General features: G+C 36.1%; 1 protein-coding gene across 1 annotated transcript in view; it reads left to right on the forward strand.

The window, feature by feature from the left end:
* The window catches only part of FAF1 (Fas associated factor 1), a 470,502-nt gene that overhangs the window by 350,171 nt on the left and 92,690 nt on the right, over positions 1 to 27,641 (forward strand). The window contains exons 14-15 of the mRNA XM_006147256.2: positions 15,674 to 15,810; positions 21,430 to 21,518. Coding sequence (XP_006147318.1) covers positions 15,674 to 15,810; positions 21,430 to 21,518 — 226 coding nt within the window. The remainder of the gene's footprint in view (positions 1 to 15,673; positions 15,811 to 21,429; positions 21,519 to 27,641) is intronic.

Below are 27,641 nucleotides of genomic sequence, written 5' to 3' on the forward strand. Positions count from 1 at the left end.
TGAACCTCAGTCTGAGAAATCATATTTGCCTAGTCCCAGTAACACATGAGGTATTGGAGTCTCTGAGCAGCATCCAAATAAATCACTTAACAATGTTAGCAACAAAAATTTATTATGTAGCTATTATGAAAGCTATGTAAACATTAACTTATTAGTTTTTTTAAATAATTGTTTAATTTTATTATTATTTAATTTGCTATAAAGCATGTATGCCCACCACAGAGACAGAGAGGGAGGGAAAGTGAGAAAGCAAGCTGCCAGGTCCAGGACTCAAACCTTACTCGGCCTTGTGGCCTACACCTTAACCATGGTGCCACCTGCTGGCCCCTAACTTGTTAGTTCTTAAAGCAACATCTACAGACATTTAAATATGTCAATTGCTGTTCTTAAAAAACTGTGATTTTGGGGGACCAGCAGTTAGTGTAATGGGTATGTCGCTGGACGTAGTCAACCACGGTTCAAGTCCCGGACCAGGTGGCTTAAAACTCATGCTAGGTGCATGTGCGTGCGTGCCCAAGATCCCGAGAGGAGAATGGAGGAGAAGGGATTGTGCTGTGGCCATCCCCCCTGGGGAGTGATTTCTCGCTTTCTGTCTCTCTGTCTCTCTCTGTCTGTCTGGTGAGTGCACGCGCCCTATAGCAAAAACCTCTCCAAAAAAAAAAAAAACTGTGATTTTGAATATGGCTGTTTAATCATCATTTATGCAGATAGTCTAATGGCAGTCATAAAAGGTAGAGTACTTAAGAAATGAGGCTCAGTTGGGTTTGAAATATGAAGAACAAGATATTAGGCAAATAGTGTATAGCGTTTAATTTTTTTTTCAACTATGACAATAGGCTGACCTATTTGACCTGAGACTTTTGACTTTTATCTCTAAAATTCTGCCTTGGACACAGTTGTTTTCAATAGAAAAATGTGAGCTAAGCAAGATTTTACATGAATATTAGCAAAATTTACAGGTAGATTATAGCATGCTACCACTTGCAGCAATCCAGAGTGGTTTTAGTGGAACATAGCTAAGGAAGCCACAGTCATTTCCTTTCTCTGTAACTTAACCAATGTCTTACAAATGGTGGTGCCAGATGTAAATCCCAGTCCTACCTGTGCATTTCTCCTGTGCAGTGCAGCTTGTCCCATGACCTAGTCAGGATGGCTGATTTCAACAGCAAAAATGTATAGAACAGGAACTGTGTGTAAAGGCCGTGGACTTTATGAGACATGGACCTTTTCCTCAGAGAACAAATAAACATGAGATTCACAAAATCTAGAGTTAGGGATAGATACACCAAATCTTAGAGTTGGGGATTAAATGCATTCTTAGTCACCTATACAACTTGCAGCCAGATAGACCTTTTTTCCTGTTACAAGCTTAAACTGATTTTACTCTACCTTTTGCCTGAAGACTGCTAGGACAATGAATTGAAAACTTAGAAAGATAGCTTTTTCTGAGCTGCTTTAAAACCTTAAAGTCTTTGCCACAGTGCTTCTTCTATAGAAAACCTCCCAACTTTCTCTTTGTTGATTCTAGTTTGGCAGTTACCTGAAAGAAGCCTTGCTTCTCTTTTGTATCATAGCTTTTTACTAATTTGACTATAGCTCTTGTTTGCCCTGGCTTTTCTTACCAAGTATTGTTAGTTTATTCCACTGCTCCTCATATGATAAAATGTCTAGACCTAGCCCCTTCCAAAGGTGCCAGGATTAAGTAGAGTGCTCTAGAGGATGTTTGTCTTGTGCTACGCACAATTTTATTCTGGAATTTTATTACCAGCTTCTGTTGAACTCAGGAAGTCAGCTGAAACCCTGTTCTTGTTTTCCAACTTAAGGTGATATTAAACCAGATCTCTACCATTCTCTACTAATGCAGCTGATTGACAAGATCTTTTGGGGTACAGATTCTATTAACTTTCCTAAGTTTTATCACTCACAAATGAGACTTTAACCCCTTATCATCTCTACTCTTTTCATCATTCTTAATAATCCCTCCAGTTCTAGACATATCCAACTCCAAAAACATGTTCTTCCACTTAGATGAGGTCAAGAGTAGAAACTGTATCGCTTTATATATGTTGGTTTCAGCATCTGGCTCTGACTACTGCTACTTTACCACTCTCATTCATTTGGTCAAGAATCACTGAAATTTTTTTTTAATCTCTTTAGGCCCATTAGCCTGTTGACTCCACCACTTTCTGTCACTCAGTCTTTTCCTCTTCTCTAACTTTCTGTCCCGTTGCTATTTTGAGGTCCATCATTACCATCATTACCATTTCCTTGTGATACTTTACTATTTCTCTTTTATACTCACATTATTGGACCCATTTATTTTCCTTCTCTTTGCCTTGTACTCTTTGAGTCAAACACTGGAGGGAATCATACTTTATTTTTAAAAACGAACACAAACTTCAAATGAGCACACAACTATGGTTAGGAAAATTAATGAGTTTGGAATTTCGTTCAAAGGGATTGGAAATGTAGGTATGCTTTTTGACTGCCATAGTGACCTTGGATGAGTTGCTTAAACCCTCTATAAACTGCAGTTTCCATATTGTGAAGTGGAATTAGATATTAGAATTAGGGCCAGTAGTGAGGTTAAGGTAGTAATACCATATGGCTAGCTGCATAGTTCGAGTCCCAGACCCGGTGGCTTGAAAATCATGCCAGGGATGTGTGCATACCCAAAATCCTAAGAGGAAACTGGAGAAGAAGGGACTGTAGCATGAGCATCGCCCCCGGGGGGTGATTTCTTACCCAGCCCCAAACCCACCCCCTGACCCTGTCTGTCTGTCTCTCTGGTGAGTATACATGCCTATAGCAAAAAACTTTAAAAAAAAAAAAAAAAGAGATACTACAATTAAATGGGATAATTTATTTGACAAGTCTGGCACAGAGTAAATGTTCAGTACATTTATCTTATATTTCATTTCTTTATTTCATGGTGACAGTACAAAGCCAAGGGGGAAACTCTCTGAGACCAATCTGTTTTGTAGAACTCTATAGATTGTTTCCTGTTGACAAATGAACCTGTCTAAGTTAGTCTGTATTCCTGAATCTTATCCTAAAAGATCCCTTGAAATACCTCATCATATGCCTTACTGCAGTCCAGATAGTCAAAACTTATAGAGTGTTCAGAAGTTCTGTCTTTTAAGTTCATTGTTAGCTGGGCATGGTATGTTCTTACTGTTCTTCTTTTAACCACTACTTTATTCTAAATCTTTAAAAAAACTGTTTGTCTAAGTGACTTTTTTGGATTTTGTAGAGCACCAAGGGCAAGTTTACCAATCTGTACTTTTTGAAAATCAAGGTATTTACTCATCTTTAAAGATGTAGATTCCACAGATGTAGACATTCCATCATTTATTCTAGCTTTCTACTATTCCATTCATTTTACTATCTATTCATTTCTTTATCCAAAAAAAATAGTATTCTTTAAGCACTGATTGTATACCATATACTGTGCTGGAATTGAGAAACATTTTCACTCCCCTTATTATCTCCTATATTGAGGAGTCTTCAAAAAGTTCATGCATATTGGAAAAAAACTATATATGTATTTCAAAAATTTTTACACAAGAATAAGCTTATACTTTAATTTCATTTTTCATAAAGTTTTTAAAGTTTCTTCCTTTATGCCCATTTTTTCAATTTGGCATTTTCAGTTGGCCTACTTTATAAAATCAGTATAGAGCCAGCCTGTGGCCTGATGGTTGAAATGACATGGTTCAAGTCCTGGACCCAGTGGCTTGAAAATCACATCATATATATGTGTATGTATGCCCAAAATCCTGAAAGGCATGAGAGATGGAAGAGAAGGGATAACAGAGTGACTGTGCCCCATGGTGGAGTACTTTCTCTCCCCACTCTGTCTCTGACAAGCACAGAAGCCCTAGGACAAAGTTAAAAAAAAAAAAAAGCAAGGAAGAAAGAATGATTATGATTACTATAGAAGAGCAGAATACAATACAGCATTAAACAGAAAAATCAAAAATAAAACCAGGTTGCATGGTGACTGGGGCACTGGACTCCCACATGGCCAACCATGGTTTGAGTCCCAAACTGGGTGACTTGCTTTCTCACTTTCTCACTTTCTCTCTCTCTCTCTCTCTCTCTCTCTCTCTCTCTCTCTCTCTGTCTTTCTCTGGTGAGCTCACGTGCCCTATAGCAAAATTTTAAAAGAATAATAATAATGAATAAAATTAAATAAATAATTATTTGAAAAAATAAAATAAAACCAGGTGAAGACAATTAAAAGTAGCAACTAGATAAGTATTTATCAACAGCTGGATTGACTTAAATTTTGTACCTAAACACAGAATTCAGGCACAAAGTTAATGCAGCTAAAGGAGAAAAACAGAATGTCATAGGGATAATGTCATAGGGATACACTCATTTATTCATATGTCCATTCTAAATATATTTATTGTGTTTCTCTCATGTGACAGGTTTTATGCCCTAGAGCTTACAGTTTACCATTTATAGTTCTTATTGTCTGGTATATGAAAACCTTATAGTTCATCCAAAAATTTCCAGACACTGAATTCAAGAGAGAAATTTGTTGCATGATTTTTATTTGACAACTGTTAGGAAAATAATAGACAATTATTTTCCACTGTTGTCTTACAAAAGACAGAGTATTTTACATAGTTTTTTTATTAGTCCCTATAAAAGCAGAGGGCTTTGTATTAAATCTTTTTTGAGTAATGATAATTCCTTAGGGAGTTTAGGGGATATGGCCCCAAAATATTCCTTTTTGATGGTAAAACTCCTAACAGGTATAGAGCTTAGAGGAAAACCTACACAGTCAGCATGTCCATTCAACTCTTATCTAACATCAGCTTTCTCGAGTGAGCCTTTACCAGGTTCTGGGTTGTTGGGTTGCAGTTAATTCTTGTTCAAAGATTGATGACTGACTGAAGTGCTAATATTCTATGCTGTTGGTCATTTATCTTTTAGAAACTCTTCTGTGTATAAAATTCTGAAGGCTTTCCCACTTTTTTTGTTAGACTGATAGTTCTTTTCAAATACAAAAGGAAATTGTGTATAAATTTCAGGGTTTTGATAGGTATCAGCCAACCCTGAAATAAATGATGCTGAAAATGTTTTATATAATATAGTAAAATCATGAAGTCTCCAAATTTGGCAACTGGTAAACAGAGAATATGACAATATGGTAGTATTATCTTGTGATAGTGCTCATGCGTGCTGTGGAAGTTATATACAGCAATATGTTATAATACCAAATATAGTATTAAACATAACTCTTTGTTTAATGATATGAGTCTGAGATGTTTGCTCTAAGTTATTTTAGGAAACATTTCATTGTATCTTTAACTTGGAGGAGTGGAAGGAAGACCAATTTTGACTCCAGCACATATAAAAGGAAGGAAGAAGTAATATTTTAATCCACAGCCAGTTAGAAAACTAGGTATCATTATCTTCATTTTATAGATGAGAAAACTAAGGTTCAGAGAGATCAAGTTACACAAAGAAACAACTGGTAAGTGGCAATGTCAGTATGTTTTACTCCAAAGTCTTTATTTTTCCCATAATACTACGTTGCTTGCAGTAATTCCTGCTTACTCTCATATGTTAATATTCTGGATTGGTTTTTTTTTTTATTTTTTTTTGAGTTTTTTTTTGTTGTTTTTTTTTTTTTTGTTTTTTTTTTGCTGTAGGGCGTGTGCACTCGCCAGAAAGACAGAGAGAGACAGAGAGGCAGAAAGTGAAAAATCACCCCCCAGGGGTGATGGCCACACTGCAATCCCTTCTCCTCCACTCTCCTCTCGCTATCTTGGGCACGCATATGCATGCACCTGGCGTGAGTTTAAGCCACTGGGTCCAGGACTCTAACCGAGGTCCGCTACGTGGGAGTCCAGCAATGTAGCCATTACGCTATCTGTTGGTCCTAATGTTCTGGATGTTTTACACATTAACTGGGTCCTATTTTTAGTCAGTGGGTAGTGACAGCATGAGATTGTATAAAAACTAAAGGTTCCTAAAAATCAGAAGGGAAGCTGACAATCATGAACTGTGGACCAACTCCTGCTATTTTGAAGGTCTAACTGACTACTCGCCTATTGAGACAATTTAATAGTTTACTATTACTGGGAAGTTTAAGCTTCAGACAGGTGAAAGGTTTTAAATGAACTCTTCCTGAAATTTTCCCTGTTTTCTTGAAATCACCTGTAGCTTGTGTGCTGTGACAGGCATACAATATTTTCATTTGCCTGGAGAGATGTTATTATATATATACCAGTAGTCATTAAATTTTTCTGCCCTTTTACTCAATAATTCCACTTCATAACTTTTTTCCAAGGAAATACTATATGATGTAAATCCCAGTATATCTAGCTATTGGTGACAGTTATGAATGTGGTAGCATATATACCTACTTAATGGAATATTGTTTAACTTTTCAAGTGTTGGCCTATTGTTATTTAAGTTTAAATATTGTTTCTAGGGACCAGCAGGTGGCATGGTGGTTAAGGGTGCTGGACTGATCATGGTTTGAGTCTGGCTTGCTTTCTCATTTTCCCCAGCCCCCAGTCAAGGTAAATAATAATAATAACTAAAGTTAAAAAAAAGAATTTAATTAAAAATATCGTATCTACGCAACCAGTGATTACCACAAAATGAAAAATATAAATTTGAATAAGAAAATAAAAAATAGATAAATGTGATGAACATGTGTTTAAAAGTCTGAGATTATGTGTACTTTTTCTTTATTTATGTAAGGGAGTTACTATTTTACTCTCAAAATGTATGCTTTTTTCATGATTGGCTAATATAATACATTCATCAAAATTCAAAAGGCATGAAAAGATATGTAATGAAAAGTCATCTTCTTATTCCTAAGTTATATTCCCAAGAGGCAGTGTTTTAATTTTTTTATTTACCCATCCAGAGATTATGTATATATAAGTAAGCTAATACATATTTATTTTCCTCCAGTTTTATACAAATAGTAAACATATTTAATACCTTGCATTTTCCATTTCATCTTACAGATATTTCATATCTGTAAAGGAAGTCTTTCTATTTTATGTCTACATAGTAATTCCTTTAAATTTCCTAGAAGACTCAGCCTAGTAGTGCAGCCTCTAGCAAACCACAAACATATTGTGGTTCCAACAATATGTTTGGACCCTCAGGTCAGCTTCAAAACATGCTGGGGCGTGTATGCACCTGCCCAGGATCCTGATGATCTGGAGGGCTAGAGAAGGGATCACAGCCTGACCAAGCCTGTTGAAAGTGCTTCTCTTTCTTTCTCTCATCCGCTGTCTCGTTCCCTCTCTTGTGCGTTCATACATGCTATCATGAATAAGATAAATAAACTTTAAATTCCATAAAATACTGTAATTTTATTTAACTAGGCACTATTGATGGACATTGGGTTATGTTCCATATTGTGCCATTACAACCCTGCAGTAATTGTGTGTATAGGTCATTCTTTGTGGAAATATATCTATAGACTAAATGCTTAGATGTAGAAGTACTGGATTAAGAATATGTGTTGTCGGACCAGCAGAAGGTGTAATGGTTGCATTGCTCGACTCCCACATGGTCCACCACAGTTTGAGTCCCAGATCTGGCGGCTTGAAACTCATGCTGGGTGCGTGTGTATGCTTGCCCAAAATCCCACAAGGAGAATGGAGGAGAAGGATTGCAGCATGGCCAGTGCCCCTGGAGGATAATTTCTCACTCACTTTCTCCCTGTCTCTCTGCCTCCAGCAAGTACACTTTCCCTATAACAAAATCTCTTTTTTTAAAAAAAGTATATGTTGTGGGCCAGCAGTGGTGTTGTGGTTAAGGCACTGAATCTGACATGGACAACTCAACAGTTTGTGTCCCAGAGCCAGTGGCTCAAAAAATAAACCAGGTACATGTGCATATGTGCCCAAAATCCCAAAAGGAAAATGGAGGAGAGGGGATTGCAGGGTGGCCATCCCCCTGGGAGATGATTTCTCACTTTCCCTCTTTCTGTGTCTCTCCCCAGTGAGCCCACATACCCTATGACAAAAAGAAAAAAGAAAAAAAAAGGATGTGTTGCCTGTGTAATTTTAATAAATTATCAATACATTTCCTGTAGGGGAATTAGTACAAATTTCACTCCCATTATTGTATGCAGTTAATATATGCTAGTTGTATATTATATATAGTTATAGAATATAAACTAATAATATTGTATGTTAATTATATATTAAATATAAATGTAATATATTAAGTATTAATTTTCATGTATACATCCATCTATATCTGGACTCGCCAAGGACTTGTCTGCCTATTTCTATGTTAGCTTAATATTAATTTCATTGATGTAGATTTATTGTAAGTTTTTTTTGTTTTGTTTTGTTTTGTTTTTTTTGGAGAGGGTTTCACTATAGGGCGCGTGAGCTTGCCAGACAGACAGAGAGAGACAGAGAGACAGAAAGCAAGAAATCACCCTCCAGGGAGGATGGCCACGCCGCAGTCCCTTCTCCTCCATTCTTCTCTCGGGATCTTAGGCATGCACGCACACGCGCCCGGTGTGAGTTTTAAGCCACCGGGTCCGGGACATGAACTGCAATTGACTACGTGGGAGTCCAGCGACATAGCCATTATGCTAACTGCTAGTCCCCCAGTGCCAAATTTTTTAAACCTCTACTAATTTGACAGGTGAAAACTGGTTTTACAGTATGACCATCAGGAGTTAGCTCATTGAATTATTGAGTGTTTTCTCACATGCTTATAAGACATTATGATTTCCATTTGGGGAAGCTAGCTGTTTTTAGTTTGTTAATCTCTTTCTTACTGGTTTATAAGAGTTCTTTGTATAATAAGGAAACTAATCCTTTTTTCTGTGGGTTGAAATTCAAAATATTTTCTGTTTGTCATTTACCCTTTGTCTTGTTATGGTGTTTTGTTTTGTTTTAACCATGTAGAATTAGTTACATCATTAGCTTTTTCTTTTTCCTCTTTACTCCAGCTAGACTACCTGCTTGTGACCTTTCAGGTATGCTGTATACTGGCCAACTTCAAGGTCTTTAGATTTGCTTTTCTCTCCATCTAGAAACTTTTCCCTGAGATAGATGTTTAATGCTTCACCTCTTCTGAATCTTTGATCAAATGTCAACTTTTCCGTGAGACTTTCCCATATCTTTCTATTTTATATTACAACCTCTCCTTCCCTTCTTTTTCTTCTATCATGTGGAGCTCACAGACTTTTAAGGTATTTGGTTATTTCTTCCACATCAGATTGGAACTCAGTCATACAAATGAAACCAATAGAAGTTAACATTTCAAAGTGGCCACCTTGGGAGACTGAATACTTGGTCCAGTAAAGCTGCCATTGCCTTAAACCCTTCCTGAGAGAACTGTCCTGTGTCCTGAAAGCTGTGTTTTTCTCATTAACCATTAACCCACATGCATCAGCATGATCTAGGGAGAGATTGGGGACCTGTTAAAGTGTAGTTTCCTGGGCCTCACCCCAGGTCTATTGAATCAGAATCTCTGGGAAATGGAGCTGAGGAAATTGCCTTTTAAATAAACTCTAATTTTTTCCTACTTTGAGGATCATTGCCTTCATATATTCAGTATTCCCCCTCTTAGTTATGTACCCTATTTACCTATCTTTTTTGAACCAAAGACTTGGAACTACTTTTAAAAATCAAAGTCATTGGGGCCAGCAGGTGGCATGGTGGTTAAGGGCTCTGGACAACCACATGACTGACCACAGTTCGAGTCTCAGACCTGGCAGCTTGCTTTTTACTTTCTTTCCCTCTTTCTCTGTCCCTCTCTGGTCAAATTAAAAATAAGTAAATAAAGTTAAATTTTAAAAAAAAATCAAAGCCATCATAAGGACCAGCAAGTAGTGTGGTGGTGAAGGCACTGGACTCTCACATGATTGACCATGGTTTGAATACCAGACCTGTCAGCTTGCTTTCTCACTTTCCTTCTCTCTCTCTGGTGAATTAAACTAATAATAATAAATAAATAAATATTGTAAAATAACTCCAAAATTTGTTCATCTTCAATTTCTCCTCTTATTCTCTTTCTACTTGAAAGTTTATGACCAATTTGCTTATGCATGTTCTTTACAAAAAAAAAAAAATTGGGACTAGCAGTTGGCATAGCTGTTCTGGCACTGGACTCCCATGTAGCTGAACATGGTTCAAGGCCTGGACCCAGTGACTTGAAACTTGCAATGGGCACATGTGCATGTGTGACCCAAGATCTCAGGGGGAGAATGGAGAAAGAATTGCAGTGTGGCCATCCCCCTGGGGGATGATTTCTCACTTTCCCTCTCACTGTCTCTATCTTGCTTTCTCTCTGGTGAGCACACACACTTAAGGCAAAACCGTCATTAAAAAAAAAAAGTCAAATCCACCCTTAAAGAGTAAAGGGTGTTATACTCATGCATACTAGACATGCTCAAGATTATTTTCAGTGGGCACTCCAGAAATATTCTGAGCAAAAGCATACATATGCAAACTTGTAAGGGTAATGCTGTTGAGACAAAACTGGCTAGCCTAGTTTGGGTACCCTGGACCAGGAACTTGATAAATGTCCTTTAACAAGTTATAGGGACCTTGGCTTTATTTCCTCACTAATGAGAAAGGGGTATTGTGTTTTGGCTGGATTGCTAGTTGATCTCTAAAGTCCTTTCTTTACCACAGGAAAAACTGTTAGTTTGGTCTGTTTTAAAAGGAACAGATTCCTTAAGCCAAGGTGAAGTCAAAAGAAGTAGTATAAGCTAAGCATCTACAGCTAATGAAGTGTATACGAAAGATTTGCCTCAAACTATTGAGTAGTAGTGGAGAAGGCCTTTAGCACTATTAAAAATAAATTTCTTCTCAGTAACCTCTTATTTTTGGAGAAATGGATCACACGTTATCCGAGAGACATGACTTCAGGATAAGCCATGATATTAAATCTTGGTTTTAAATTAATTAACATTATTAAACATAAACATATTAAAATAGTGATTTAGTCTTATATCCACTTTTAAATGTGTACAGTTATTACACAGTTGCAGCATCAATAATTGTATTTTCTTTCCTTGCTTCTCAAATATCGATACCCACCCTTTTATTTTATTTTCTAAAACATAATAAAATCAGTGACTGTTTCATTTAGTCAGCAATTCTTTGACTATGCAAAACAAAAACTTTCAATATTGGCCTGTAAATATAAACTGTCATTTAATCCTGAAAGTAATACCAACTAAAATGTTAAATGTTAATATGCATTTAATATGTTAATTCCAACTTTATATCTAAGGCTCCTTTAAACTTAAGAAATGTACATTGAAATATATGAATTAGGGACCCTTAAATAGAGTAGTGACAATTTTTTGGCCTCCATTTTGTGTCAAATGTGCCTTCTATTGTAGTACCTGGTATACAGTAGGAAGGCAATAAATGTGGAATTTTAATTCCTTCCTCCCAGATTGCTAGGTTCTGTTTAGTATTTATTTTATGCTGAAGTATGCCTTAGAAAAACTCAGTGATTTATGTAATTATGTCTTTGATTGAAAGTAACTAAATTATATTCTGTTTTGAATTAAAAGAAGACTTTTTCCCATATCTGATTTATTAGTAATCCTGGTTTCTATTAGCAAGATAGAAAAATTCTTTGCTTCAGAGACAGAAATTTTTACTAATGATTAATATATGCTAGCCATCTAATATTATTTACTTTCATCTCCAAACTTTAGATTAAAATTATTTTACTATCCCATTTTTAGTTTTCTAATAGCAAGAACTGGTAAATATAGGGGTCAGTAGATGGCATAGCAGTTATATTGCTGGACTCCCACAGAGTCAACCATGATTTAAGTCCCGGACCCGGTGACTTCAAACTCATGCCAGGGCATGTATGCATTCATGCCCAAGATCCCAGGAGGAGAATGGAGGAGAAGGGATTGTGACATGGCCATCCCCTTGGAGAGTGATTTCTCACTTTTCCTCTCACTGTCTGTCTCTCCTGAGCTATGCACCCTAAGGTAAAAACCTCTTTAAAAAAATAAATAAATTTAAAAAGCTCATGCATATATTGGGACCAGCAGTTGGCGTAACGGCTATGTCACTGGACTCCCATGTAGTCAACTACGGTTAAAGATCTGGTGGTTTAAACTCACGCCGGACGCGTGTGTGTGCATGCCCAAGATCCTGGGAGGAGAATGGAGAAGGAATTTCGGCATGGCCATCTCTCCTGGAGGGGGTGATTTCTTCGCTTTCTGTCTCTGTCTTTCTGGCGAGTGCACGCACCCTATAGCAAAAACTTCTCTAAAAAAAAATAACGCTCGTGAATATAAATGTGTGCCAGCTATGTGGTTAACCATTTCCTTTCACTCTTTTTCTCACCCCATCCTACTCCCTCCACTCCCTTTTTCCTGAATTTAACCCCCTTAGCAAGGGCATCTCTGTCTTCTCAGATTTGTCATTTTAGCTTTCAGGCAACTTGTTACTTCTCTGCTCAAATAGGTCTCTGTTTGATTTATTCAAATCCTTTTTTTTAAAAGAGAGATTTTGTTCTATAGAGCATATGCACTTGATAGAGACACAAAGAGAGACAGAGAGAGAGAAAGTGGAAACCTCCTTCCTCCAGGGCATGATGGCCATGTCATAATCCCTTCTCCACTCTCCCCTTAGGATTGGACATGCACACATATGCATCTGGAGTGAGTTTCAATCCGCTGGGTCTGGGACTGGAACCATGGTTGACCATAGGGGATTCCAACACCTTAACCACTACAACACCTGCTGGCCCCATTCATATCTTTTATAATAAAGCAGTCATTTCCAGGGCCAGCAGGTGGCGTGGTGGTTGAGGCACTGGACTCCCACACTGACCGTTGTTCAAGTCCCAGACACAGTGACCCAAAAATCCCAACATGTAAGTAAATAAATAGATAAATAAATGTTAAAAAAAAAAGTCATTTCCCCTTGTTATAAAACAGTTGTCATTGCATTCTCCTTTAGGTTTAGGATTTCAGGACTCCAATTGCTTTGGAAACCGTTCTTTCCTTCATGACATTTGACTGACAAACACCACATAGAATTGGGTGGGCAACTTTGGTTCTGCCTCTAGGTGCACTGGCACACATGGATCTGTTAAAAGGGGAGAAAATAGCACAATCATGAGAACTATGCTTTTGTTCTTAAAACCACTTGTTTTTCCTGTTTGTTTTTCTCCAATGTTTCAAACTGAATTTTTTGCTGCTACTAGTGTGCTGTGAATGGAAACTTTGAGCTATGTATGATCTTGCAGAGAAGATGCAGAGGCTCCCTTGCCATGAGAAAGATTTGATATTTGTATTGTGAAGTGCTACTTCAAATTCTTGTTAATTATAATGGAAGAAACTGACAAGTAGGAATTTTGTAATGTGGTACTGTCCAATGGCCCTAAAGCTCTTAAAGATTGCAATTTGAAAACCTCAAAAGTGATTCACATTTTACAAAGGTTAATCAGATTAATTAAAATTTTAACAGTCTCTCTTTGATTGGAACAAATTGTTAATTAAGGCTACTATAAGTGTCAGCTGTTTGCATGATTCTTGTATAATTCTCAACTACTTCCAGAAATTTAGAGTGATTTGCAAATATTTGGTTAAAAAATTGATCACTTTGTTGTTTTTGATAGTGTTAGTTGAATGGCTATGTGCCTTTGAAGACTGCACTTCTCTTAAATATGCCTTGTATTTGAAATGTGTTATATAATATTTTAAACATAATAAAATACTTACATTTTCAGTTATTTTTCCTTCTTGCTCATCTTCACAAAAAGAGAATTTAGAAAAACCACTGAGCCTGCCTACTTTCTTCCCACCCCCATCCCTCTCTCCTCCTTTTCTTCTTCCCTTTGTTTCTCTCATTTGCCCCCTTTTTTGAGGGATGAGGGTAGCATATCATTTTTAGCTAGTGTTTAATATCACTTGTGAGGCCAGTGCTGTGATGGGCATCTGCTGTGTGATATCCACTTAATCCACTGGTGTGAAAGCAACAAGGACTTATTTTCTCCCTTTTGGAGGAAATGGCATTCCAACTGGTTTTTGACATCTTTCATTTTAGAGGTTGTCAATGATCAGATCAGGGTCAAGACCAACTTCAAATATTTTACTAAGGAGCAGAAAGAAAAATGAGATCCTAACTTTCCAGTCACCCGTTCTACACAACCCCATTGAAGAGTTAAAGCTATAAGGGTGTGAAATTTGGTATGGAAGCTTAGACTGCCTGAGCACCTTTTATCCCATAATAGTTGTGGAATGTGAAGATTTGAATTTTCATGGGGGCACTGATATTTCATGGCCAACAATGGATTTCTTAAGGCCTTGTCATTTCAGATTGCCATGAAGTCTGGTTATTGCTGCTCTGACTGTGTATATGAACCTGTCTCCCAATGAACTTATTGCAGTGGTGCTAACTTGTCTTGACACTCTTGCCAACAGTTTTAGTGGTCCTTAAAACAAGATCTACTTTTTATAGTCACAGCGCCAGTTTTACAGAGGATTCAGCCTAAATTTCTGGGATGAATTTCTATAGACAGAAAATATATTGGCTTTAAAAATTAAGAGGTTTGATTCTGTTTTGAATTTGGATATCAAATGAATCTGAGAACATGACATTTTAATGCCGTTTGTCTTTTCAAATAGATTTACCTTCTAATGCATGTGACGACAGGACTTTGCTCATCAGCTAGAACATACATTTCAGAGGAGTTGTTACCTAAAATATTATCATAAGGCATAAGAAAACACACGATTTAAGTTGCCTTTCATGAACATAATTAAGAATTAATAAGCTAGTACCAGTGGCTAGTCCCCAGAATTTCCACTGTTTTGCCTTTTGTGACCTGTGTTATTAAAAGTCCATTATTTTTACAGACTTTATTAAATTGGATCTTATTAAAGCATCCTATATTTGCATTTGGTCTTTCATAATTCATTATTATTATGACATTTACTTTTTACCATCAGATCTGAAAACATATCATAAGCTACCCTTTTCTCTTGAAAGAAATGCTAATTTCAAACAGTCCTCTAATAGAAGAGAAAAGCTTTATCAGTTTTTTCATTTATTCCAGATCGTGTTAAGAATACTAATGCTAGACTTCAATATGCTAATATCTCTGAGCTTTTTTTGGTCAAAAGCTTAGAATTATTATTTTTATCCCATTCTAAGTATGAAACTAGAAGACCTACTGTTGGAGAAAATGCAATTCTAAAGTATAATTCCTAATTCTAAAGACTTGTCAAAATGTTGCAAATCTTGTTTCTTAGGTTGATGCTACTCAATTTGTTTTCATACCACACTATGTTATCATTTATCCTATTTAGGAAATTTTCTCTTCTTGAACTTCATTTGGTTTGTTTTTCTCATAGTTTAAGGGTAATACAGATTGCAATATTTAACACTAAGAATCCTGTGTTGTTCAGCCCCAGAGAGCATTTAGGGTATGCATCCTGCTTTTTCTGTATGACAATCATCCCTTTATCATTTAAGATGTAGTTGAAAACTCAATATTAGCAAGATTTTATATATTAATATCAAACAAACACACAATTTAAGTTACCTTTCATGAACATAATTGTCTTGTCTAATTTTAATGTAACTAACAAAAGGATAGACTTTTTGGTGAGATTCTAGTAAATTTAATAAACTCTGAAATGAAACTTATTTTGGATTTTGTCTCATTTTAGATTTCTGACAATGTGCAATAGACACTTTGGTAGTGTTGTTGCACAAACCATTCGGACTCAAAAAACAGATCAGTTTCCACTTTTCCTGATTATTATGGGAAAGCGATCATCTAATGAAGTGTTAAATGTGATACAAGGTAAAGTACATGTACTAGGCAGTCAAGTCTTCTCGTGTATGTTTTTACCATAAAAGTTAGCAGTGTTTCTTTGTATTAATGAATATGTTTGCATTTTAAAATACAAAATATTCTGAACAAGAACTATAGGTGCTATGAAAAATGAAATGTGTTGCGTGAAAATCCAACAGAAATGTCTTAATAAAATTGTAAAACCCTTGGGACATCAGATAGGTTAAATGCTCAGAATTGCTAAATTCTCTAAACTAGCAATTAAGTCATAATCACTTGTCAAATATGACATTTCTTATTTATATTGATTTACTGCTGTAATGTTGATTAGTTGAAAGAAATGCTTATCTTTAGTTATCTAGAAAATCCAGTGACTGTCTATTGCTAATTGAATTGTTCACAGTGGCAATTGTTTCTCTCTGTTTGTGTGATTCCATGTCTACGATGCAGCCCCGAGGCGTGAAGCTATCAGATGCCTGTGAATTTAACCACAGTGCACATTCTTTAACCCAAAAAAACGCAATTTTATTTTTTTTTTTTACTATTACTGATACACTCCAACGATTAGTATAAAATATTACCTTGTTCATGGCTAAGCTTACATTGAAACCAGTATATCTCCTCTGTGTCACTTGGAAAAAGATTTTGAAGTGACCCAAGCTGAAGCTTCTATCTGAAATACATAACTTATGCTTCCATTTAAGTCTGATGGGGGAATGGGAAATGTGTAAATTCTAATGCCTTTAAAACCCAAACAAAACAAGACCTCTGATGGTGGATGTTTTCTCTAAATAGAGCATTCCGTTTCAGAAATAGTATTTTTTTTCTTTTAGAGAGATTTTTACTATACGGAGTATGTGCTCACCAGCGAGACAGAAACAGAAAGTGAGAAATCACCCCCCAGGGGAAATGGCCATACCACAATCCCTTCCCCTCCATTCTCTTCTTGGGATTTGGGGCACACACGTACACATACCTGGCATAAGTTTTAAGCTTCCCAGTCCAGATCTCAAACCACGGTCAACTACGTGAGAGTCCAGTGACATAACCATTACTCCATCTGCTGGTCCCCCAGAAATAGTGTTTTAAAAAAGACCTGCTGGGGGAAATAACTGATTGTGCATAGGGTAAACAGATAATGAAGATAACATTTCATTCTTGCTTTCCTTGTCAGGCAATATTGCAGTAATTAGTGGTTCTCAGAGTGTGGTCCATGGACTCAAAGAGGTCTCCTAGACCTTTTCCAAAGATATACACAATCAAAATTATAATACATTTTTTTCTTTTTCCCATTTTTTAATTATTTTATTTAACTTTTATTTGTTTATTTTTAAAATTTTGACCAGAGAGGGATAGAGCGAGAGAGTGGGAGTGAGAGCAAGAAGGATAGAGCGAGAGAGTGAGAGTGAGAGCAAGAGAGAGAGAGAGGGTAAGTGAGAAAGCAAGCCGCCAGGTCCAGGACTCGAACCACCGTCAACCATGTGGGAGTCCAGTGCTCTTAACCACCACACCACCTGCCGGCCCCTCTTTTTTGCCTTTTTTATTGTGTTGACATTTGCATTAGTGTCTCAAAAGCAATGGTTTATAAAACTGTTGGTACCTTAGCATGAATTGGGGCCATGACACAAAACTATACTAGCAGTCATATTCTTTATTGCCATGTACTTGTAGTTAGAAAAGAAAAAGTTAGTAAAGTATACTGGTTGTCTCTAAGAACAGGTCTTATGTGGTTGCTTGAGCTAACTTAGTTTACTTATTTTACAGAAATTTCTTTCACTTGAAAATATGACTACAGTCCGTGCTTGTGTAGACTGTGGCAGATATTTTCTCCAGAATGAACAAAGTGATTCTGTCACTTTCAGCTGAAAGAATTGATGGTATTTGTTGCCAGTGATAAAATTTGAGTCTTCCATACCAGGTGCTGGATTCTCACACGGCCCACCACAGTTGAGTCCTGGACCTGGCGGCTTGAAAGTCATGTCTGGCCTGTGTGCAAGCATGCCCAAAGTCCCTAGAGGAGAATGGAGAAGAGATTGTGGCATGGCTATTCCCCTGGGGGGTGATTTCTTGCTCTTTGTCTCTGTCTCTCTCTGTCTCTCCAGCAAGTTCACATGCCCTATAGCAAAAATCTCTCTCTCTCAAAAAGAAATTTCAAATTCAAATTGGCTTCAAATTCCACATGCATTTTATTCAAAGAAATTTTCCCTTGTCAGATTGAGTGTAGTATCAAAGAGTATGCACAATTAGCTATTTGAAATACTTCTCCTTTTTAAACTACACCTCTCTTCAAGGCCAGATTTTCTTCATAAATGTCAATCAATATAACACACTAAAATGTAGAATTAGATAAGAGAATTCAGTTTTCTATTAAGCCAGACAGTGCCACTTTGCTCACTAAACTTTTTCTTTTGGAAAACAGTCATTTTTTAAAATAAAAATATAATACACATAATAGATTTATTACCGTTATTTTTAAATGAATTGATAAATATATTTTAAATATTTTAATTTTAATTTCCTTTAAGAAAAAACAATTATTTAATTTCTAATATAGTAAATGTTAATGACTATAACCCATATAACAAAACTTCTTTGGGGATCTGAGTAGTTTTTAAGAGCATGAAGGAGTCCTGAGGGCAAAAAGTTTGAGAACTGCTGCCACAGGCTATAAAGAATAAATTTGCCTGAACTGCATTAATTGGTACCTTTACTTTATCTTGGATCATTTTGGGTTTGGTACCAGCAAGTACTATTTGGCAGTCTTTCCAGTTAGGGCTGAAGCACAGCTTCATTGAGCTGTGCCTTAAGCCTGAAAATTAATGTTCAGTGTGTGGTCGCCTACACAACTGTAATATTATCCTATTGCTGCTTCCTGTATCTTCATAAAGTATTCATTTTCCATGTTCTGAGTCTTCTTCACTGCAGGTTACAAATGAAATATGGAAACCCACAAATTTTCCCACTTACAAAATCTACATTGAAAGTACTCCTAAACTTCTTTTGTCATCTGTAATATTTATTGATAAAACAACCAATGATTGTGTATATACTATGTACCATGCATTTTACATTTAGGAACCTTACAGATATAGTGTTATCTGCATTGTGAAAATAAGGGAATTGATCCTTATAGAGCTAAAATCTGTTCAATTACTTTTTTAAAAAAATGTTTTTCTTTATTCATTGTAAAGTGTGCGTGCACACACATGAGAAAAAGAGAGAGATGAGCAACTTTCACAGGATTCGGACATGCCATAATCCCCTTCCTCCAGACCTTTTGCCCATCAGATCTTTGGTACTTAATATGTGTACCTGAATTGTTTCAAGGCTGACCAGGCTAGGGATTTGAACCATGGTAGCCCCTGAAATCTGGCTTCTCATAACAGAACATTATCACTGCACTACAGAGCCAGCCCCACTTATTTACTTTTCATTCCTTTATTTATTAAGTAAACATTTAGTAAGCCCTTGTCATGGGCTAGACAGTTTCTCAGTACTAGAACATATAGCTTATAAGTAGTGGAACACAGATTGGAACTCTGACTACAAAATCACTTCTGTTTTATAGTGCCAAGATAGTATTTATCGTACAGTTCATTTATCGAGAGAGTAATGCTGATGTGAACAAACCAGATCTTTTTTTTAATATATTTTTTTTGCTAAGGACCACAGATGCTTAACCCAGTGCTGCCAATGGTCACAAGAAAAATTAGATAAGGGACCATTGAAAGACTATGTTAATCAAGGCACTCTGGAAAAACACCAGCAAGGATGCTTGCACTTTATTTTCCTTTTGGTAGCCATTTCATTAATGGGCCAAGCTCTTCCCAGGCTCTTGGGGGAAAAACTATCTCTTTCTGTCTTAGGTTTGAGAGAAGAGAAGAATTGCCATATCTTTGTATATTCTCCCAAATTTCTCACTTATAAATGCATCCAAAGCAAATAACAAGGACTTAAATGCATTCAAGAAATGGCATGTGTAAGGGAGTCTTCCAAAAGTTTATGGAAAATACATAGTTTTTTAAAGTTATGTATAGATTTCAAAACAAACTTGTGGGCTGTCCCACATGGCCCACCATGAAGTTGGAGTCTTAGACTGGCAGCTTGAAAAACATGGCAGGCACATGTACACGAATGTCCCCAATCCCAACAGGGTGGAGAAATGGAAAAGAAGGGATTGCAGTGTGACCATTCTCTGTGGGAGCTGCTTTCTCACTTTCCTTTTCTTTCTCTCTCCAGTGAGCATATGCACCCTCTGGCTATTTAAAATAAAGAAAAAAACTTTATACTTTAATTCCATTTTTCATATATTTTCAAAGTCCCCTCATGTGTGCTATAGGTTTGTTATGAACTTGGACAGGGAATAAGATAACATTAAGGAAAATCAAACATTTTAAATGTGCTCTTCATGAAGATTATAGTACAGTCATTTGAGAGCAGCTGAAAGGGAAAACTTTCAATTGGGGAAGAAAAGAAATCAAATTATTTTCAGTAATTGAATTTTACTGTTGTTTCACCAAAGAATATTTAATAGTATTAGTCCCAATGTACTGAGGTAGCAAAAAGGACAGTTTTTTTTTAGAGAGAGGTTTTCTCGCTATAGGACGCATGCGCTCGCCAGACAGACAGAGAGAGAGAGACAAAAGCGAGAAATTACCTCCCAGGGGGGATGGCCATGCCGCAATCCCTTCTACTCCATTCTCCTCTTGGGATCTTGGGCATGCACACACACGTGCCCGGCCTGAGTTTTAAGCCACCGGGTCTGGGATGCGAACCGCGGTCGACTACGTGGGAGTCCAGCGACATAGCTATTACGCTAACTGCTGGTCCCAAAAGGACAGTTTTGAGTCAATCTCATCAGGTTTTAAATCCTGGCTCCACTACTTACTGGCTTGCCCTCAGTTGGGCAGGTTTTCGCAGCTTTCCCAAGCTCATTTACCTCCTCTTCAAAATCTAAATTATTATGTCCCCTTCATAGGATTTTTGTACAGATTAAGTCACCTAATATATGTAGTGCTTAGCCTAATTATTGACATATAATAATTGGTCATTGTTGCTAGAGTGAAGTACATATGTTTTCATAATATTAAATTTTTTGAGCCTCAGTAGCATGGATAGTGCTAAAAATCCTTCTTATTAAGACATTGCTCCTTCAAGTCTGTTTTAAAATTTCAGCTCCCCTTTATGCTATATCACTCTTTCTTTTCTTTGGAAAAGGTTTTTGCTATAGGGTGCGTGCGCTCACCAGAAAGAGAGAGACAGAGAGATAGAAAGCGAGAAATCACCCCCCAAGGGGGATGGGCAAGCACGCACATGTGCCTGGCGTGAGTTTAAGTCACTGGGTCCGGGACGCGAACTGCGGTCTACTACATGGGAGTTCAGCGACATAGTCATTACGCTAACTGCTGGTGCCAATATATTACTCTTTCTTATTGAACATCTGAGACATTTCAGTGAGATAATGAATATTTCAACTAGATATTAGCATAGTGGTCTATATTTTTTTAGACTGTAGTTATTCTTTTCTGACTCTATTAATAGAATGATTTTCCATTTTAAAATAATTTGATAATTTCAGTTATATGTAAAAAGTTTATTTAAAATTTGGCAATCCCCACATATCATTAGGTAACACTACTGTGGATGAGTTGATGATGAGGCTCATGGCTGCAATGGAGATCTTCACAGCCCAACAACAAGAAGATATAAAGGATGAGGTAAGATAAAAGATTAAGCAGACTTTTAATACGATTTTGATGAGGTAATTCATCAAATGATGATGCTTGCCTATGTGATGATTAATAAATAAGGCTGATGAAGATGCATTTCCATATTAACCAAGGTGTTTTATACCACTGAGTTTACCATTTGGTCTGGTTTTTTGTTTTGTTTTTGTTTTTGTTTTTAGTTTTTTGTTTTTTTCATAATCAGGAACCAGTCATTTGTTTAAATTGATGTACTATTTATACTTTGGGGTGGGTCATAGGAGGTCAGTTTGCAAGAAATGAGTTTGGGAGCATATTTACAGAAGAAACTAGTCCAGGAAATCCTGTCTACTAAATGGATTTTATCACTTACTTTTAAGGTCATCTTATTCTTTTTAAATATTGAGATAGATTAGAAATTAAGACATTTTGGGGCCAGCAGGTGGTGTGGTGGATAAGGGCGCTGGATTCCCACATAGCCAACTGCGGTTCACGTCCCAGACCTGAAGGCTTGCTTTCTCACTTTCTCTTTCTCTCTCTGTCTCTGGTCAAATTAAAAAATAATAATAACAAATAGAATTAAATAAATAAATATTTCTATATATCACTCTTTCTTTTCTTTGGAAAAGGTTTTTGCTATAGGGTGCGTGCGCTCACCAGAAAGAGAGAGACAGAGAGATAGAAAGCGAGAAATCACCCCCCAAGGGGGATGGGCAAGCACGCACATGTGCCTGGCGTGAGTTTAAGTCACTGGGTCCGGGACGCGAACTGCGGTCTACTACATGGGAGTTCAGCGACATAGTCATTACGCTAACTGCTGGTGCCAATATATTACTCTTTCTTATTGAACATCTGAGACATTTCAGTGAGATAATGAATATTTCAACTAGATATTAGCATAGTGGTCTATATTTTTTTAGACTGTAGTTATTCTTTTCTGACTCTATTAATAGAATGATTTTCCATTTTAAAATAATTTGATAATTTCAGTTATATGTAAAAAGTTTATTTAAAATTTGGCAATCCCCACATATCATTAGGTAACACTACTGTGGATGAGTTGATGATGAGGCTCATGGCTGCAATGGAGATCTTCACAGCCCAACAACAAGAAGATATAAAGGATGAGGTAAGATAAAAGATTAAGCAGACTTTTAATACGATTTTGATGAGGTAATTCATCAAATGATGATGCTTGCCTATGTGATGATTAATAAATAAGGCTGATGAAGATGCATTTCCATATTAACCAAGGTGTTTTATACCACTGAGTTTACCATTTGGTCTGGTTTTTTGTTTTGTTTTTGTTTTTGTTTTTAGTTTTTTGTTTTTTTCATAATCAGGAACCAGTCATTTGTTTAAATTGATGTACTATTTATACTTTGGGGTGGGTCATAGGAGGTCAGTTTGCAAGAAATGAGTTTGGGAGCATATTTACAGAAGAAACTAGTCCAGGAAATCCTGTCTACTAAATGGATTTTATCACTTACTTTTAAGGTCATCTTATTCTTTTTAAATATTGAGATAGATTAGAAATTAAGACATTTTGGGGCCAGCAGGTGGTGTGGTGGATAAGGGCGCTGGATTCCCACATAGCCAACTGCGGTTCACGTCCCAGACCTGAAGGCTTGCTTTCTCACTTTCTCTTTCTCTCTCTGTCTCTGGTCAAATTAAAAAATAATAATAACAAATAGAATTAAATAAATAAATATTTCTAAAAAAAAAGAGATAAAGACATTTTACATTTGTATATATTTTTGAAGTACAGTAAGAATCAGTAAAAGAGCTTAAGTATTCCAAATTTTTCAATCTCTCAAACATACTCAGATGTTATAGATAACATGAGCATAAAACCTCAAATAAAATAACAATAGCAGCATTGATAATGACAGTAGTATTCAGCAATTACCAAGGATTTATAATATGCTAGGTACTGTGTTAAGCACTTTATATGTATCATCATCTCATGTTCCCTCAAAATAATTGATAAAATTGAATATCAGTCAGATTTCTGGCAAGAAACAGATGACACTTTCAAACTGGGTTATTTGAGAATTGTTTAATAAGAGAACTGTTTATAAAGATGTGAGCAGATTTATAGAAATCAACAAAGGATAGTTCAAACCCCAGGACTAAAGAGAGCTATTACCATCTCTAGGCCTAAAGGCCTAGGAGAAGGAGCAATTTGGAGAGGAATGCTTTGGCTAGAGGAATATAGCCATCCTTGGTAGCCTGGTACGGAGGAAAACAGCTTCATTTTCTTTCTTTACTCTGATCTGCTAGTAGCTCTTTTTGACCGAGCCCTGTCAGAATCTGAAAAGCAGAAGAACCTCCTTGAGTTCTCCTAGTTAGAGCATGGATCCTGAGGGATACATGGACGTCAATCTAGCACATAGTTGTACTGTTATCTCCACACTTCAGATGGAAAACTGAGGGTCAAAGTCAAGTAAATTTGCCCAAGGTAATATAACTGAGAGGAAATATAATAATAAACTCAAGTAATCATTAGTACTTATCAATCGAGAAATTTTTGGATTTGGAAAATAGCCTTAAGGTAAAATTTGAAACAAATATTAGCATTTGTTAATTTGAGATGCTAAGTTCACAAATATTTGTAAAATTATTCTTTTTGACTTTTCTGTTTGTTTTTAATTTGATTAAAAAAAAAGATTTCCATAGAACAAATAAGAATTTGATTTATGAGCAGTGATAAGATTTCCAGGAATAGTGAGTGTTTTCAGTAGAATATAGTTATTTCAGATGTAAAACATGTGGACAATTTTAATATAACCCTGTGCTATTGTATTTTACTCTATTTACTTATCTCTGTCTTATATTTGGGCTATGAGTTTGTTAAGAGGAAGTGTCAGTTCATATTCATGTTTGTAACTCTATTCTCTAACAGTATACCTAAGAAAAGTCAGCACTCAATAAATGTTTTTTAATGATTGAATAAATGAATATTTTAAAGAATTTCCCTGAAATAAGGTAACTTAAAAAGCAATACTTGGTTATAGTGGTATAAAACCCGATGTAGTCACATTAACAATTATGAAAATTTGGAGTCTTTTAAGTATTATAATATTAATAAGGTTTGTTTTACTGCTGTAAAAATATTGGCTTTATAATTTTTCTTAATAGTCGGTGTTTCATTTACTCTTAAGGAAAGCAATAGGATATGTGGTAGAAAGATGTTTATCTGTTACTCTGTAAATTGACAGTGACATTTTGAAATAACGAAGTACTGTACTTAGTTAGGAATTTATAATAATAGGTGTGTTGCCATTCAAGATTATATTTATCCTGGAACAGAGGCATTGATTGACAATAATTCACTAAACACATTCTTCAGCCATTTAAATCTTGAGTCTCATTAGTACCAGATTTACAGATTATGCTGTATAATAATATGAATGCACTATATTTGCATGTATATCCCCAGTTCATTCTTTCATCTGAGTTTGTGTTCCCCATAATTCATCAGTAAAGAAATTGACTTTAATTCCTTTAATACTGAGTACAAAATTTAATATGAAGGTTACAGGAAAAACCCAAGGCTCCATATAATTGAAATTTTTATTGAAATTTAACTGCAAGAGGTAAGGATTTCTCTTTGTTTTTGAGTATCTTCATGAAAGTTATCATTCAGGTCATACACAGAAAACATTTTTTGTTTAAAGACTTCTTTTGGACTACTCATAGATCAAAATGATTTGGTATTTGGTATTTCCTTCATTTATTGGATCATCAGAGAAGCACAGTTCTTTCTAATTGTGAATTTGCCATTATTTTTACAAAATTACAAATAAGGCTTCATCTTAAACTTACAATTAAAATTAAATTAGTGAACAGGTTTGGGGAATGAGTTTGTAAGCCTAAATTTACTTAAACTGAACTTTGGTTAAGTACATCCACCACTGCTGTGATTCCATTATATTAGTACAACCACAGATACCTATATACATCTTTTATTAAACAAACCCAGGCCCTGAACCACATTCATACTCTGAATCATTTTTCAGTGGCCCAGAATAGACTTTTATATTATTGATTGTTCAGTCTCTAACCAAGACATATGTATAGTATGAACCTCTGTTTTTGACAGAACCTGCCTATAGTTTTCTTCTTAGGCTTTTTTTTTTTCTTAAGATGTTTTTTCCTTAGTATGTGTGTACTTTTCCAGGGAGAGAGAAAGAGAGAGAGACACAGTGAGAGGAAATGTGAGAAATCACCCCTTCATAGGGATGGCCACACCTTAATCCCTTCTCCTCCATTCTCTTCCTGGGATCTTGGACACATAGGCACATGCACCCACTATGGTTTTCAAACTACTGGGTCCTGAACTTGAACTGTGGTCGACTATGTGGGAGTCCAGCAACATACTTGGTATGCCATCTGCTGGTCCCTAGACATTTTTATTTGTAGTATTAATTTGGCTTCAAAAATGTTTATTGAGCACTGACCAAGTACTTATCAGTGGATTAGGTCCTCAGGATAGAGAGCTCCTTTGATTTATTGGATCATCAGAAAAGTTCCCAACAACCCAATAATAAAGGGCTATTGACAAAGAGGGATTGAAAAGGAAAACAATTTTATCATGGCATGAAAGCAGTGACATTTTAAAGTCTATTTTTTTTGCTTAAAATCTATTTCCAAAAATACATGCTTTCTAACATGTTTGTAGATGTAGTTCATCTAGCACTGTTTTTTTAAGCTTTGGATAATCTAGAAACCTCTGATTATTGAGAGTTTATGATACTTAGTTCCTGGTTTATTTATTATTTTCATTTTTAAAAATTCATTCAACACTAATTTATTTAGAATTCTTTATCCTGGATGTAAAGATTACTCTCTTTCAGTCTAAGCTTTGATTAACTCGTTTTTGAGCAGTGAATAGCTCAGTAATTGTCACAATCCAAAAGTTGGCAATCAAGTCAAATTTCAGGCCAGGTACATCATTCTCATTTTTTTGAAAATTCTAAGAATACATTAGCTACAAGACTCTTACAAGACAAGCTATAAGACTCTTACAACAGGTGAAAATGAAGATAATATGTCAGACAGACATTCTAAACTTATTTTAGAGAGTTCTGATTTGGGACTTAAATAGCAAAAGTGTGCACACTGACACCAAAACTTTCATTAACACAGATAATACTTGTGAAAATGTATAAGACTGTTCAAATCTTCTATCTCAACAGTGTATTCTTAAATATTGAAATGGGGGAACCAGCAGTTAGCGTAATGGCTATGTCGCTGGACTCCCACGTAGTCAACCGCGGTTCGCTTCCCGGACCCGGTGGCTTAAAACTCACGCCGGGCACGTGTGCGTGCGTGCCCAAGATCCCGAGAGGAGAATGGAGAAGGGATTGCGGCGTGACCATCCCCCCTGGGGGGTGATTTCTCGCTTTCTGTCTCTCTGTCTCTCTCTGTCTGTCTGGCGAGCGCACGTGCCCTATAGCAAAAACCTCTCCAAAAAAAAAAAAATTGAAATGGATTATTTTAGGGCTAAAAATATTGTAGTTTAAAATTTTGAGAATAAAATATAAAGCTTTTTTAAGAAAATGAACTGTAGTATACACTTAGCTGTCATCATCAGTAGTTTTGATTTTTTACAAAAACTTTGTAATTTTCTTCATTCTTTAGTGAAATAAATCAATATAATATAGAGAATATTTAAGATTCCTCTAAAAAACTGCAATAGAACATTAAGAAATACTTCCTAGGGGCCGGATGGGAGTGCAGTTACTAGTAAAACTGCATCCACATGGGAAAGGTCATGAGTCTACATCCTACTACCTTCAGAGCATGTCAGGCTGGCTGAGACTAGGGATGGGTTGCAGTAGGACTCATTTGGGAGTGCCTGTCTCTCTGTATCTCTCTCTTTGTCTTATGTAAGAAATAAATTAATTAGCTTTTAAAAAAAAGTACTTCCTAGAATAAGAGTAACCAAAGAATAAATTAAGAATATGTTCAACAGTATCTCAACAGGTTTAGAAGTCAACTTTCCATCTTTTTAGTGTTATAAACACATTGAGTTGGAATCTGACAGAGTTTACAGTAGAATTTCATGAGAAATCTCTCCATTGAAGTTTTTATTTGGTCCTAATATTTAGTCATAACTGTAAGAGCCAA

The sequence above is a fragment of the Tupaia chinensis genome, unplaced genomic scaffold, assembly GCF_000334495.1.
Source record: "Tupaia chinensis unplaced genomic scaffold, TupChi_1.0 Scaffold000207_1, whole genome shotgun sequence".
NCBI lineage: Eukaryota > Metazoa > Chordata > Mammalia > Scandentia > Tupaiidae > Tupaia > Tupaia belangeri.